The sequence below is a fragment of the Oryctolagus cuniculus genome, chromosome 13, assembly GCF_964237555.1.
Source record: "Oryctolagus cuniculus chromosome 13, mOryCun1.1, whole genome shotgun sequence".
NCBI classification, from domain to species: Eukaryota; Metazoa; Chordata; class Mammalia; order Lagomorpha; family Leporidae; genus Oryctolagus; species Oryctolagus cuniculus.
The window spans coordinates 52,810,596-52,825,493 of NC_091444.1; the positions used below are offsets into that span (position 1 = coordinate 52,810,596).

The 14,898-nt window shown below is 44.9% G+C and overlaps 1 protein-coding gene across 1 annotated transcript in view; it reads left to right on the forward strand.

Moving 5' to 3' along the window:
* Positions 1-14,898, forward strand: part of MAP3K21 (mitogen-activated protein kinase kinase kinase 21) — a 76,248-nt gene that overhangs the window by 13,092 nt on the left and 48,258 nt on the right. Inside the window, exons 2-3 of the mRNA XM_002717355.5 lie at positions 8,394-8,574; positions 14,748-14,896. Of these exons, the coding sequence (XP_002717401.2) occupies positions 8,394-8,574; positions 14,748-14,896 (330 nt within the window). The remainder of the gene's footprint in view (positions 1-8,393; positions 8,575-14,747; positions 14,897-14,898) is intronic.

Sequence of the window (14,898 nt, forward strand, 5' to 3'; positions counted from 1 at the left end):
ATGTCTTCACTCAGGTCCCAGGAAAGGGTGCTCACAAGGGTTTGCCACTTCTCTGGCCGTGAATGTTTGTGTACCCGGGTTGTACAGGGTATTGCTGGTAGGCAGCGAGTGTCCTGCGGTTCTCCCTGAACTGACAGGAAGCGGAAGTTGGCCGCCAACCTCCTGTCTTTAGGCTGAAACCTGGCCAGGCTCCTGATTATATTACCTGTTGTGAGACAGGCTATTTTTGGTTTCGGTCACACTGCCCAAAAGATAAGGAATTTCAGGAATTCTGCTGGAACACCTCCGAAATATAATCCCAAACAATGGAGCCTTTCATGGAACTCTAAGTGTCTAATATTCAGATTGTTATTGTAACTTGTTTCTGTTAGTTCAAAGTGTGGAGGCTTTTAGTTCCTATGGAAACTTTAGACCTGGAGAAGGAGGATCCTGCCTTGCAACACATACTTATATCACTTGCTGCCATCATCCATGGGTAGGCAGGGAGCTCATTTTTTAATATTTCATTTTCTTTCTCACATTTAGTTCTGTTTTCATTGATGTCAGAGCTGTCTGGCCTTCGCATCTCAGGGGCTGCCAGCCTTCCCTCAGGGTCTGCAATTTGGTACCAGTTTTGGGTTTGAGGCCTATTTTATTTTATTTGTTTTATTTTTAAATAAATTTACTTATTTATTTGAAAGAGAGAGAGAGAAAGAGACAGAGAGAGGTCTTCCATCCACTGATTCACTTCCTAAATGGCCACAAGGGAGTGTGCCAGGCTGAATCCAGCCCAAGATACCCCCAGGGGGCCCCTGTAGACAGTCAGCAGGAAGTAGCCAGAGAGACTCATCGTCGCCCCCTTTCCTATCATCAGAAGGTCAGGATGGTAGCTTTGGGATCTGCATGGAAGGAAGGCCTACACTTCCGGGAATGGAGAAGTCCCTACCTGTACTTGCGGGGGAAGAAAAGTCCTTGTCAAGGTCCCTGCGGGTGCCTAAAGGTCAACCAATGAGGATCAGACCCGCCTCAACCTTTAACCCCCAAGCCCTGAATCTATAAAAGGAGCTCTCCCAATCTCTGACGTGCGACTTCCCCGGCCCCCGCTCTGTTGCTCTGTTGGGATCGGGGGACCTCGCCTGGGAGCAGAACCCCAATAAAAGCCTGTGAATTAATTGATTCGTTCTTCTGGGAAGATTTGTTACACACTGGACACCTTGCAGCCAGGAGCCTAGAACTCCATCTGGGTCTCCCACGTGCATGGCAGGGGCTTTAGCACGTGGGCCAATCTTCCACTGCCTTCTCAGGCATATTGGTAGATAGCTGGATTGGAAGCAGAGCAGCTGGGACTCTAACCCATGCTCATATGGAATGCTGGTGTCACAGTCTTAACCCGCTGGACCACAATGCCTTTGTATGTGGATTTATATAAAAATGTGCTCTGGAAAACAAAGTTTTATAGGACCATAATCCATTGTTATCATCCATTTGATGTCTTTTTGATGGTTGGAACAATTATTATTTAAAAGTCAAATTAACTGCTCTTATAAGGGGGCAAGAGGAGGTAACAAACTACTGTTGTTTTGGTTTTCATTTCTGTGATTCCAGTACATAAGGATAAAGGATTGAGGCTCTGAATTTCCTTTCCTGTAGGTATTTATTTTTCTTGATGTTCTTGAGTTATAAGGACCAAGAAGGAAATATGCCTTTAGCTGACATGGAAGAACATTGAAAAATTAATCTCTTCAGCAATGCACAAAATAAGGTTGATTTCTGCTTGCCTTGCCCCCTTGTTATAAGCAGTAGCGTTATGGGTAGCACGGAGGAGGGAGGAGAAAACGGTGATGCAGACTGCAGCTGAAACCCAGCCCTGTGTGTGCAGCCCTTTGAACCTGCATAACCTTTGCAGATTGTAATTCTCACCTCCTAGACTAGAGTGAGGGTCAGATGAGATGGTGAGTTGTGTGGAAGCAGCTCCACAGAGCAGGGTGTTAGCAAATGGGAGGCAACATTCTGATCGGGACTGTAGTAATTATTAACAGAAGCTATTCCACTGAACATTGTGATATATGAGGAGCTGTATTAGTGTTATGGTGGGTGCAGGAGAAACTATAAAATACAGCTCCTGGGATTAAGGAGTTTGGATATAACTTAGGCAGAGAAATCTTAGGTAAAGCAAAAACTGACAAAGCAATATAAAATCTGAGCAATGAATGATAGAACAAATAAAATAGTATCCAGTACGCAGGAGGTGTTCCTAAGGAAATTGGACGTTGAACATTGGTACAGTCTGAGGGATCTTGGGCAAGTTCGTGGAATACATATTGTGAAGAAACGATCCATGATTTAGAAACTTTTTACACCAAAATAAGCTGATTTTTTAAAAAAGATTTATTTATTTATTTGAAAGTTAGAGTTACAGAGAGAAAAGGAAAGACAGAAAGAGAGGTTTTGCATCCGCTGGTTCACTCCCCAAATAGCCTCAATGCTCAGGACTGGGCCAAGCCAAAGCCGGGGGCCAGAAGCTTCTTCTATGTCTCCCACATGGCTAGCAGGGGCCCAAGCACTTGGGTCATCCTCTGCTGCTCTTCCCAGGCCATTAGCAGGGAGCTGGACTGGAGGTGGAGAAGCTGGGATACGAACTGGTGCTCATATAGGATGCTGCCCATTAAAACGCAATGCCACCCCTCCATTCCACCTTTTTTTAAATTTATTTATTTATTTGAAAGTTAGAGTTACAGAGAGAGAAGGAGAAACAGATAGGAAGCTGACCTTTTAATTCCATTTCTCCACAAGCATTTTGAAGTACCCTCAGATAAGCAGGAAGACTAAGAGGCTGTTGCAAACAGAAGTGGATCTCTAACTCCTTTTCCTTTCTCTCCTTCCTTTACTGACTGCATGCCTCCCTGTGCATGTTGGAGAGCATTGAGAATGGAGTAAAAAAGGTGGTAACCATGGACTCATACCCACCCTAAACCTGATTCCCCATCTCGCTAATGGATACAACATTGGAAAAAGGGTCCTTGCTCTCTAAGTCTCATAGTTACAGGATCAAATGGGAGAAGAAATGTGGCAATACATCCATTGTTAGTATTGGTTACTTCTCTAGTAAGTCCCTCTTCAAATATCCCTCCGTGTTTAAACCTAGTGTGGGTCATCTCCAGTTGCATTAAATTTTAAGACTAATGACAGCATGATGCAATGAAGTGCAAATCCATTGCTAAGTGAAATTTCAGACTTTGCCAGAGACATAGGATTACCTAAAGTCAGGGTTAAGCCACCATCTGCAGCACCGGCATCCCGTATGGGTGCCAGTTTGAGTCCCAGTTGCTCCACTTCCAATCCAACTGCCTGCAAATGCACCTGGGAAAGCAGTGGAAGACAGCCCAAGTTCTTGGGCCCCTGCACCCATGTGAGAGACCTGGAAGAAGTTTCTGGTTCCTGGCTTCAGCCTGGCCCAACCCCCTGGCCTTTTCAACCCTTTGGGGAATGAAACAGCAGATGGAAGATCTCTATCTCTGACTCTCCTTCTGTCTCTGTCTCCCTCTCCCCCTTTCCCCCTCTGTTTCTCTGCCTCTCTGTAACTCTGCTTTTCAAATAAATAAATAAACCTTTTTTAAAAAGATTTTTAAAAAAGATTTGAAAGATTTATTTTTTAAAAAGGATTTATTTTATTTATTTGAAAGACAGAGTTGCAGAGAGAAGTGGAGACAGAGAGAGAGGTCTTCCATCTACTGGTTCACTCCCCAGATGGCTGCAATGGCCAGAGTTGCGCTGATCCGAAGCCAGGAGCCAGGAGCTTCCTCTGGGTCTCCCACGTGGGTGCAGGGGCCCAAGGACTTGGGCCATCCTCTACTGCTCTCCCAGGCCATAGCAGAGAGCTGGATCGGAAATGGAGCAGCTGGGACTAGAACTGGCGCCTATTTGGGATGCTGGCGCCTCATTCCAGGGCTTTAACCTGCTGTGCCACAGCACCAGCCCCAAATAAATCTTTTTTTAAAAAAGAATGCTTAGTGTCCCAGGTTCTGTTCTAAGCACTTTATTAAAGATTTTTATTTATTTATTTGAAAGTCAGAGTTACAGAGAGAGAGAAGGAGAGACAGAAAGAGAGAGAGGTTTTCCATCCACTGGTTCACTCCCCAGTTGACTGCAATGGCCAGAGCTGCGCTGATCCGAAGCCAGGAGCAGGAGCTTCCTCTGGGTCTTCCCACGCAGGTGCAGGGGCCCAAGGATTTCAGCTATCTTCCACTGCTTTCCCAGGCCATAGCAGAGAGCTGGACGGGAAGTGGAGCAGCCAGGAGTTGAACTAGTGCCCATATGGGATGCTGGCACTGCAGGTGGCAGCTTTACCCACTACACCACAGCACCGGCCCCATCTAAGCACTTCACATGCAGTACTATCCATTTAATCTTCACTATGATTTTTTTTTTTTTTGACAGGCAGAGTTAGACAGTGAGAGAGAGTGAGACAGAGAGAAAGGTCTTCCTTCCGTTGTTTCACCCTGGAAATGGCCCCTACGGCTGGTGCACTGCGCCGATCCGAAGCCAGGAGCCAGGTGCTTCCTCCTGGTCTCCCATGCGGGTGCCCTACATAACCTTTGCAGATTGTAATTCTCATGTAGGGCCTAAGCACTTGGGCCATCCTCCATTGCCTTCCTGGGCCACAGCAGAGAGCTGGCCTGGAAGAGGAACAACCGGGACAGAATCTGGCACCCCAACTGGGACTAGAACCTGGAGTGCTGGCACCACAGGCGGAGGATTAGCCTAGTGAGCCGTGGCGCCAGCCCTCACTATGATGTTAAGATGTAGGTGCTGCCCTCATTCCCAGGACATGCAAGGCAACAACAGCGCAGAGGTCTGAACCAAGCAGGCTGGCATTCAGTTCATCACTAAGCTCTGTCACCTCTTTAGATCAACTGATACTTAGCCAATGACAGAGGAGAATGGGCACTTTGAGGGTGAGAAGTTTCCGAAAGAAAAAGAAAGCACTTGTGCAAAACTTACAAAAGTGGCCAACGCGTGCAGAACGCGATTAGAAGCAGACTGCTTGATCATCACCGTGCTTTACCCCTGTGACTTCAGACAGATCACTCGGCATCTCTGCACCTCGGTTTCCTTACCTGTGACTTAGAGATGACGGTGTCTACCTGAAGCATTGTGGTGTGGATGATATGGTGAAAAGACCTCTATTGCTCTCTGACAAATCGAATGCACTCAGCCAATGTCAACCATTCCCACACTTGGGAAAGTGTCCCTCTCCATGATCATATTCCGCAAACCAGACATGAAGAATACCTTGTCCTATGCCATTCTCCAGTTTTTTTGGATAATTAAACATTTCAGTTACTTGTTTTTTTTTTTTTTTTTTGTCTTCTAGGAATTTGTACATAGTTGATAGCATATTTCTGACAAAAATGTCATTTGATAAATGGGGAAATAGACTGATTTTTACATTATTTTTCAGGGTAAAACCTAAAGAACAGTTCTTCCACCCTCACACATTTATTTTTTGTGAAATTTGTATTGCTATTTAAGTGGATTCCCCTTGTCATTTTAGTTTTTCAGTATGATTTCTCCTTTGGTAATTAACGCCTATCTTTTGGGGATTTTATGAGGATTGAATGAAATAGTGCATGTAAGGCATACAGTGAGCACTCAGTGCTTGTGTGGTGATATTTTTTCTTAATTATTTTTATTAGCTGGAAATGGCATGAGCAAAGTGCAGATATAAAAATATAGGGTGGGGTCGGTGCCTCGGCTCAACAGGCTAATCCTCCGCCTAGCGGCGCCGGCACACCGGGTTCTAGTTCCGGTCGGGGCGCCGGATTCTGTCCCGGTTGCCCCTCTTCCATTCCAGCTCTCTGCTATGGCCAGGGAGTGCAGTGGAGGATGACCCAAGTGCTTGGGCCCTGCACCCCATGGGAGACCAGGAGAAGCACCTGGCTCCTGCCATCGGATCAGTGCGGTGCGCCGGCCACAGCGCGCCGGCTGCAGCGGCCATTGGAGGGTGAACCAACGGCAAAGGAAGACCTTTCTCTCTGTCTCTCTCTCACTATCCACTCTGCCTGTCAAAAAATAAAAAAATAAAAATAAAAATAATATAGGGTGGTGAAGTCACCACTTAGGATGTGCACTTGCCACAGCAGAGTCCTGGCTCCTCTGCTTCTCATCCAGCATCCTGCTAATGTGTACCCTGGGAGGCAGCAGGTGATGGCTCGAGTCCTTGGGTCCCTTCCACCCATGTGGAAGCTATAGACTGAGTTCTGGGCTACTGGCTCTGATCTGGCCCAGCCCTGGCTGTTGGTGGGCATTTGGAGTGTGAACCAGTAGATGGAAGATCTTTCTCTCTCTCTCTCTAAAATAAAATGGAAACAAATATATTTTAAAATTTATTTCTTCTGTTAGAATTAAATAGCTACTGTAAACCAGATTCAGCAGACTTGGTCCAAGAATTTGAAGAGAGATTGTACATGTTTCTCCCAGTCTACCTCTGCCCTGAGAAACCTCTCCCTTGCCACCTCTCTCTCTCTCCTCCTCCTCCTCTCTCCTCACTCTTCTCTCTTCTCTCCTCTCTCCTCTCTCCTCTCTTGGTCTCCCACTCACTCAGAGCAGAATCTACTGCAGGAGCAGAGTTAAAAACAATTATACACTGTGCTTCCTAAATGTTTTAATAGAAACACACGGTTCATGTGCTTACAGAGGAGGAACATGTTACGTTGCTCAGGGCGATTTGGAAGTTTTCCCTGGGACGGTAATATCCAAGCTGCACAATGAGCGTGTCTGGTGTGAGTAGATGGAGCTCACCTCCAGGAGAATGAGGTGCAGTTTGCAATGTAGGTTGCTATGCAAATACAGAAGCTCATGGATGCCAAGGTTAGGAGTGTGGAGATTGTCCCTGAGTTACAAGGACCATGAAGTTTTCTTGTTTTTGATGCAGGTTTGTTCAAGTCTGACTTACATACGTCAGTTCACCCCCTGGGGGGCTGTACAGTGTGATGAGTTTGGGCAGATGCTTATGTAATCCTTTAAGCACCCCCACCACCAAGGTCTGGAATTCCTACTTCCATCACATCCTCCAGTGTCCCTTTGCAATCTGATCTTCTCCTTCGCCTCTGGCAGTCACGGGTCTGGTTTCTGTCCCAGCAGTTCCTTATTCAGGTTATGTACCTGGTATGTCTGGCTTTGTCCACTTCCCATGTAATGGTTTTGAGACTCATCCACGTTGTTGCCATGTGTTGGTAGATTGCTCATGGAACGTTTACAGAATGAAAGAATGCCATGATCTTGTGGGAGTCTGCAGTAGGTTAGAGGGGAGAGAGCGCCTCCCCGGGAGTGTTTCTGCGGGGTTCCAGGCAGAGGAGAGTCAGCCAGAGGTGGGGAGTGCGGGGGGCTCTGATGGAGGATAGGATAGGGAGGGCGCAGGCAGGGAGGGACTGAAAGTGTGTTTGCTGTAGCTGAAGGGACAGGAGAGCTCAGGGACGGACGTGGACGTGGGCCTTGTCCCTGGAAGAGGCTCTTGTGCATCTTGTGCCTCTCTGAGGGAGCTGGGGAAACCCATCGGATGAAGTTTCTGGAAAGTGTTTACTTTTTTGCTAAATTCCAAGTATGTGGATGATATCTGGAAAATTATCTTAATGATTTTAAAGTCTCCATAAGCATGTTGCAGATTTAATATAATATTTGGAAATGAATTATGGTAATATTTCATCCATTTGCAGTGTGTACTGGTATTTTGGGTAGGATACACTGCATTTAAGTCAGGAAAGAATTCTTTGGAAGAAAATAACATTTTTTTTTTACGTCAGGTAAACTTTCACAGACTTCCTGATCTTATCTGTGGTATCTTAGTAAATGTTTCTTGCCCTTAGAAATCATTTACTTCTCGTAAAGAGAAATACTCATAAAGAAGTATGCTGAATTGTGGCTGTGGAATTTTTTAAAAACTCATAACTTGAGGCACAAATTACCCACTAAAGGTTATGATATGCAGATGTGCATGCTGTGAGGTAAAACGGTGAAATACATGCTTATTCTTGTTTTCTCTGCCAGCTACAGTGAAAATTGTGTTCTAAATGCTATAGAAAAATTGTGACCGGGGCAGGTATTGGCCTAGTGGTTAAAGTGTTACTTCCACATCCCGTATCTGAGTGTGTGGGTTCAAGTCCAGGCTCCACTTCCAGTTCTATCTTCTGGAAGGCAGCGAGTAATGGTTCAAATACCTGGGTCCCTGCCACCCACATGGGAGACCCAGATGAAGTGCCAGGCTCCTGCTTTTGGCCCTGTGTAGCTCTGGCTGTTGTGGCATTTCTGGAGTGAACTAGTGGATGGAAAACCTCTGTCTCACATAGATAAAATAAACAAAACAATTTTGACTGACACAGGAATCTAAAAGTCTGCTTCGTTTTGTTTCTCTTTAGTCTTGCTGCTGGAGAAGATAGAGCATGATGACGTCTGCAATAAAACGTTGAAGATCACAGATTTCGGGCTAGCAAGGGAGTGGCACAGGACCACCAAGATGAGTGCCGCAGGCACCTACGCCTGGATGGCCCCTGAGGTCATCAAGTCGTCCTTGTTTTCCAAGGGAAGCGACGTCTGGAGGTGAGTGCGTACTGCCTGGAGGTGAGTGCGTGTTGGCTTCGGGAGGCGTCAACAGAGACTGGTTGCTAAGCCCCATTTCAGTGAGTCCCAAAATATTCACTAATTCTGAGCAACCCTAGCACAGGCTTTTTTGAAGACAGTGTTACGCTTTTTTTTTTTTTTTAATTTTTTATTTTTGACAGGCAGAGTGGACAGTGAGAGAAAGAGAGACAGAGAGACAGGTCTTCCTTTTGCCGTTGGTTCACCCTCCAATGGCCGCTACAGCCGGCGCATTGCGCTGATGCGAAGCCAGGAGCCAGGTGCTTCTCCTGGTCTCCCATGTAGGTGCAGGGCCCAAGGACCTGGGCCATCCTCCACTGCACTCCTGGGCCATAGCAGAGAGCTAGAATGGAAGAGGGGCAACCGGGACAGAATCCGGCGCCCCGACCGGGACTAGAACCTGGTGTGCCGGCGCCGCAAGGCGGAGGATTAGCCTATTGAGCCATGGCACCGGCCTCAGTGTTATGCTTTTGATCAAGATAATCATAATGTCAATGGAACGGGTAACAAGGGTTTTTTTTTTTTTTGTCATAATCTATTTGATAGGAGAACATTTTTGTTAAATCTGAAGTTTTATTAAAGACTGGTTATAATTTAACACTAATGCTAAGATTTCGTAACGCCTAAATAAAATTTAATTTTCACTTTAACACATTTGTGATTCCTTGTGGATCACAAATAGTATTAGCATGGAAGGAGTTTGAGAACAAACTTTGGACAGATTCCTTCATTTTGTAGATTGCATCATGGGAAAAATAAAGCCTCCTGTTTGAAGATGGAAAGCTGCACCCAGTGCAGCACCACGTTATCTTGATTTCTTATTCATTATGGAGATGAAGATGCTAGCAGCAGAACAACAGAGGCGCGTCACACTGCTCAGTAGTTACAGGACACCCAGAGCTTCCTTGCCTTTATTTTAATGCTCATAGAAAATCCTGTGTGGCAGGTTGGATTTCCAATTTCATGATCAAGAAAAATTGTTTTTCTCCTTTAATCTCTGGAGGCAGTGAAATTATTCCCTCAAATTCACAAATGCATTCAGTGGCAGAGACCCCTGTTGGTAAAAATGCCATAAAATTGCTTGCACTGCAAGCTTAGCCTCCACATTGAAAATGTGATCTAATTGTTTTCCTTATAATGTTTGGAATACTTGTCAGTTGAGTTGGTGATTCCATAGTGTCCTAGGGCTTGTTTAAAAAATCCAAGTGCCCAAACCTCACCCTTTATGTAATGAATCAGACTCTGCCTGTCGTAGCTGAAAAAGTCTCTTTTTATAAAGCATTACAAGTGTTGTCATTGATTTAATTACAGTAATTTTCTAGCCATATGAAAATAACAAATTGCACAAGGGAAACTGGCTATTTTTAAGAAATTATATTTTAAAACCCTAAAACTATTGAAATGCATCATAAATCAATTTTTCATTAGAATAATATGTGTAAAGACTATAACCATTTTGAGTGCTCTTGTTATAAACTGTGTAGTTGCAATGTATACAAATGCTGTGCAATCAGTCATGCTCTATAGCGATCTTGTGAATTATAAAATACAGAAGAATCAGAAAGCAGGGAGAAAAGACTTCTAAATGAAGTCATAATATGAATTTTTTAATTAAAAAATTATTATTATTATTATTATTATTTTGACAGGCAGAGTGGACAGTGAGAGAGATACAGAGAGAAAGGTCTTCCTTTGCCGTTGGTTCACCCTCCAATGGCCGCCACGGCCGGCACGCCGCACTGATCAGATGGCAGGAGCCAGGTACTTATCCTGGTCTCCCATGGGGTACAGGGCCCAAGCACTTGGGCCATTCTCCACTGCACTCCCGGGCCACAGCAGAGAGCTGGCCTGGAAGAGGGGCAACCGGGACAGAATCCGGTGTGCCGGCGCTGCAAGGTGGAGGATTAGCCTAGTGAGCCGCGGCGCCGGGTTAATTAAAAAATTATTTTTATTTTTTTGAAAGACAGTTACAGAGAGAAGTAGAGCCAGAATGAGAGGTCTTCTATTCCGCTGGTTCACTCCCCAAATGACCACAAGGAACAGAGCGAGCTGATCCAAAGCCAGGAGCCAGGAGCCAGGAGCTTCTTCTGGGTCTCCCATGTGGGTGGAGGGACCCAGGGACTTGGGCCATCTTCTACTGCTTTCCCAGGCCATAGCAAAGAACTGGATTGGAAGAGGAGCAGCCGAGACTTGAACTGGCTTTAACTCACCGTCCCACAGCACTGGCCCCAGAATATGAATTTTTTTAAAGATTTATTTATATTTATTTGAGATTACAGAGAGAGAGAGGGAGAGTCAGAGAGAAAGGTCTTCCATCTACTGTTTCACTACCCAAATGATCCCAATGGCTGTAGCTGGCCCTGTCCAAAGCCAGGAGCCAGGAGTTTAAGGTCTCCCATGCGGGTGCAGGGATCCAAGCACTTGGTCCATCTTCTGTTGCTTTCCCAGGCCATAGCAGATCAGAAGTGGAGCATCCAGGACACGAACTGACGCCTATATGGGATGCCAGCACCCCAGGTGGAGGCTTAGCTCACTATGCCACAGCACCGTCCCCAGAATATGACTTAAGTGCATACATTCACTGGAGAAGTCTGCCTCCGCAAATCTGTTTAGTTGTAATTTATCCTCAGTTTTACAGAGGGTGATAATCTGATTTTTTAAAAGCAGTTATTTAGAGAGGGGAGAGGGATGCCAGTGTGGTAATAGTAGAAACTGGTAGCTGAAAGCAAAGTGCATGAGAGGAAGAAAAAAGCATGACCTAATATGAGTCAGACTGAGAGACTACCTGCACTGACAGCCACCCGTCTCCAGCATGCAGCAGTACGGGCAGGCACATCGTAGAAGGTCAGGGTGGGTGAGGGCAGGGAAGGGCATCACTCTGAATTATACACCTGTGGCTCTAGAACCCTGTTGCATCATGTTCTCATACAGATAGTCTCATGCAGGCAGTGCTGCCTTACCCGCATTGTGCTGGGGACTGGGGACTGGGGATTTCCCGACTGTCTTCTTCTATTCCCCTCCCTTCTTCCTTGGCAGTTGTTATACTGCCTGGGAACTGTCCTGTGTGTTGAAACAGATGCCATCAGCTACTTTTACAGTAGCTCTTCTGATGACAGCGGTTTTACAGATTAGGTAGCAAAGGCACTGAGATGTTGCAAACCTGGCTCTGGGTGATAAAACTAGTAGGGAGCAGATTCCAGTGCCAGGCTGTGATCCAGGACCGCTAGCAGCGCAGCCCTGAAGCCTTATGCTACTGAGTTCGGGAAAGGCTGGATTGCACTATCTCCTACCTAGGAAGAGGTCAGAAAAGTACATATTACGTTTTAGAAAAAGTTCTATCAAATTAGGTATATTTTTCTCATTTTTTTTCATGATATAAATCCTCTTCTCTCAGAAAAATGGCCTATCATGGATTATTCATTCTCTGACACTTCCAAGAAGCCAAATTATATGTTTTTTGTTTATTTTATTTTGTTATTGTTATTTGCCAGTAACTTTTTTTATTTAGACATGTTTTAGTTATTCTCTCTAAGAATGTTTTAGGCCCCTCCTCTGAGGTGATTTTTCTTAATCTGTGAGTTCAATGTGCTTATTCTTGAAATTATTAAGGCCTCTACTAATGAACTCTAATACAGATAATTGTTAAGAAACTAACCAGATAATTTGAAACATATTTCTTTTTTTTTTTTTTTTTTGAAGTATTTCTTTGAAAGGCAGAGTGACAGACAGACACAAAGAGAGAGATATTCTACATACTGGTTCACTCCCCAGATGGCTATAATAGGCAGGTCTGACCCAGGCTGAAGTCAGGAGCCAGGAACTCCACTTAGGTCTCCCACATATACAGGGGCCCAGTTACTAGGGCCATCTTCTGCTGCTTTCCCAGGCAGATTAGCAGGAAGCTGGGACCCAAACCCATGCTTCCATGTGGGATGCTGGTATCCATTGTAAGCTATGGCCTAACCTCCTGCGCCACAGTGTGGCCCCTATTTCCTTTTTAAGTTTTTCTTTTAAACAAAACAGTGCTTTGAGGTGATAGAGCAGATTTCACTGCTGTTTTATAGGTGAGTTAGTTGAAGATCAGCTTTAAGGGCCTAGCGAGTGGAGCTGTACCTTGTGAATCCAAATTCAAGTTTCTGCCTCCAAATCCTGATGCAGTTACTGCTCCCACTGAGCCCCCAAGGCTTAGCTGCAGGGCCTCAGGGATCAAGTACCTCTACCTAGGACCAGTAGAACATAGCTGGAGCATTCCCAGGGCCCTTTGATTGGCACATCCTATTGTTTTCTGCATTCTCTCTCTGAATCTCTCTGAATTAATCCAGAGTCCAGTAGGCACTAATGGACAAGTCTTTAAATTAATGATCATCATATCCAGGGATGACATGAACCTAGAGCCAGGAGAGTTTCCAGCCCTTTGTAGGTTAGGACTTCTGAGTGGGCTTTTTCTGTTGTACCCGTGATATTGTGAATCTCCATCTCTCTCTCTCTGTGTCTCTCTTTTTAATGATTTGTTTATTCATCTGAAAGGCAGAGTTACAGAGAGAGAGAGAGAGAGAGAGATCTTTCATCTACTGGTTCACTCCCCAGATGGCTACAACCTCTAGAGCTGGGCCAGGGCGAAGCCAGGAGCCAAGAGCTTCATCTGAGGCTCCCATGTAAGTGGCAGGAGCCCAGGTACTTGGGCCATCGTCACTGCTTTTCCCAGGTGCATTGGCATGGAGTTGGATTGCAGCTGGGACACGACCTGGCACTGATATGGATGCCAGCATCACAGGTGACAGTTTTACCAGCTATACTACAATGCTGGCCACTCCATCTCTCTTAAGACTAGGAAGTAATCATATGAGTTCTGTAACCAAATTTATGTAAACACTGGGGTCTTTGTCTTTCCTCTAATCATCATTTACCACCTTCTGTCTGCTGTGTTGAAAAACCATGCTTAAATGTAATGTGAAAGCAACACATGGTGTAATGATTAAGTTGCCTTTAAATTTCCAACTTTTTTTTTTTTTTTAACTTAAAGCTAATAGGATTTTGAAAGGTCAGGACAGTAAATTGGGCTCACTAGTTATGTTAAACATGACAGTGTTTCTTATATGCTCATGGATTTGACCTTAAAGTCAAGTGGATCACCTGGAGTAACTTCTTTTTTTAATTAACAGAAGATAATAGAGTGTACTTTGTTTTGAAGAATAATTAAGGAAAATAAAATACTGACAAGTACAGTAGAACAGAATAAATATGTATAAGGTGCAGGGCTCATTTCTATGTCACTTTGTGCAAAGTTGAATTTTGGGGTATCTTTGCGTCTGTGGGATGGACAAACAGTGAAATGTTACTCTTCAGCTTCTTTTAAAGCATTTATTTAGAAATTCTCCTGTGTCTTTTCCCATTCCTCTTTGTGACTCCTTTTGTCTTTGAGGAACTGAAGTAGCAGGAGCAGGGATTGGGGGGTCCCACGCGTGAATGCTTTGTTGTTGTTCCTTGCTTTTTACTCCCTTTTCACCTCACCTTCCTGCATTACAAGAAGAAATGTCCTGTCCTTGCTAGGAGGCACAAGAGGCCCACACTGATTTCTTTTGTCCATTAATGTTAAGCAAGCCAGTGGAAATGTTAATATATAAAATATCAAGGGAGAGGCAGAACAATAAACAGTTTCAAAAAAAAAAACCAGTTTAAAAATAATTAAGCAGCATGATTGCAGCTCAGTCTTGTGTTGAGCAACTTGAGATTTCTCTGGGACTGGGCTAATCAAGTATCCTAACAGTCCTTTAGAGGTTTGATTGAAGTGGGGTGAACATGAGGTAGAAAGAGAAACATCAGAACAACCACATTTCTCTGAGAGTCTGGCAAACACTGGACTCTGTTGAAACCCATCGGGTCCACTCTAAGCTTTCATATTCATTAGGTCATTTTAACTTCTAGAATGAATGCCTATGTGATTCCTAGGAAGGCATGTATTTGCATGGGTTTGAGTTGTTAGGTGGAAGAGCTTATCTCCCACCTTGGGACAATACTGCACAGGGCTGTGCTGGGAGAGAGGTTCCTCTTAGGAGCTGGAGGCAGGTACCGTTGTGTTTATCCCACCAACTGTGTTGGAAGGAAAGCTTCATCATGAAAACTTTGCTTTCCAGCTATGGAGTGCTGCTGTGGGAACTGCTCACGGGAGAAGTCCCCTACCGTGGCATTGATGGTCTCGCCGTGGCTTATGGGGTAGCAGTCAATAAGCTCACTTTGCCCATTCCATCCACCTGCCCCGAGCCGTTTGCCAAGCTCATGAAAGGT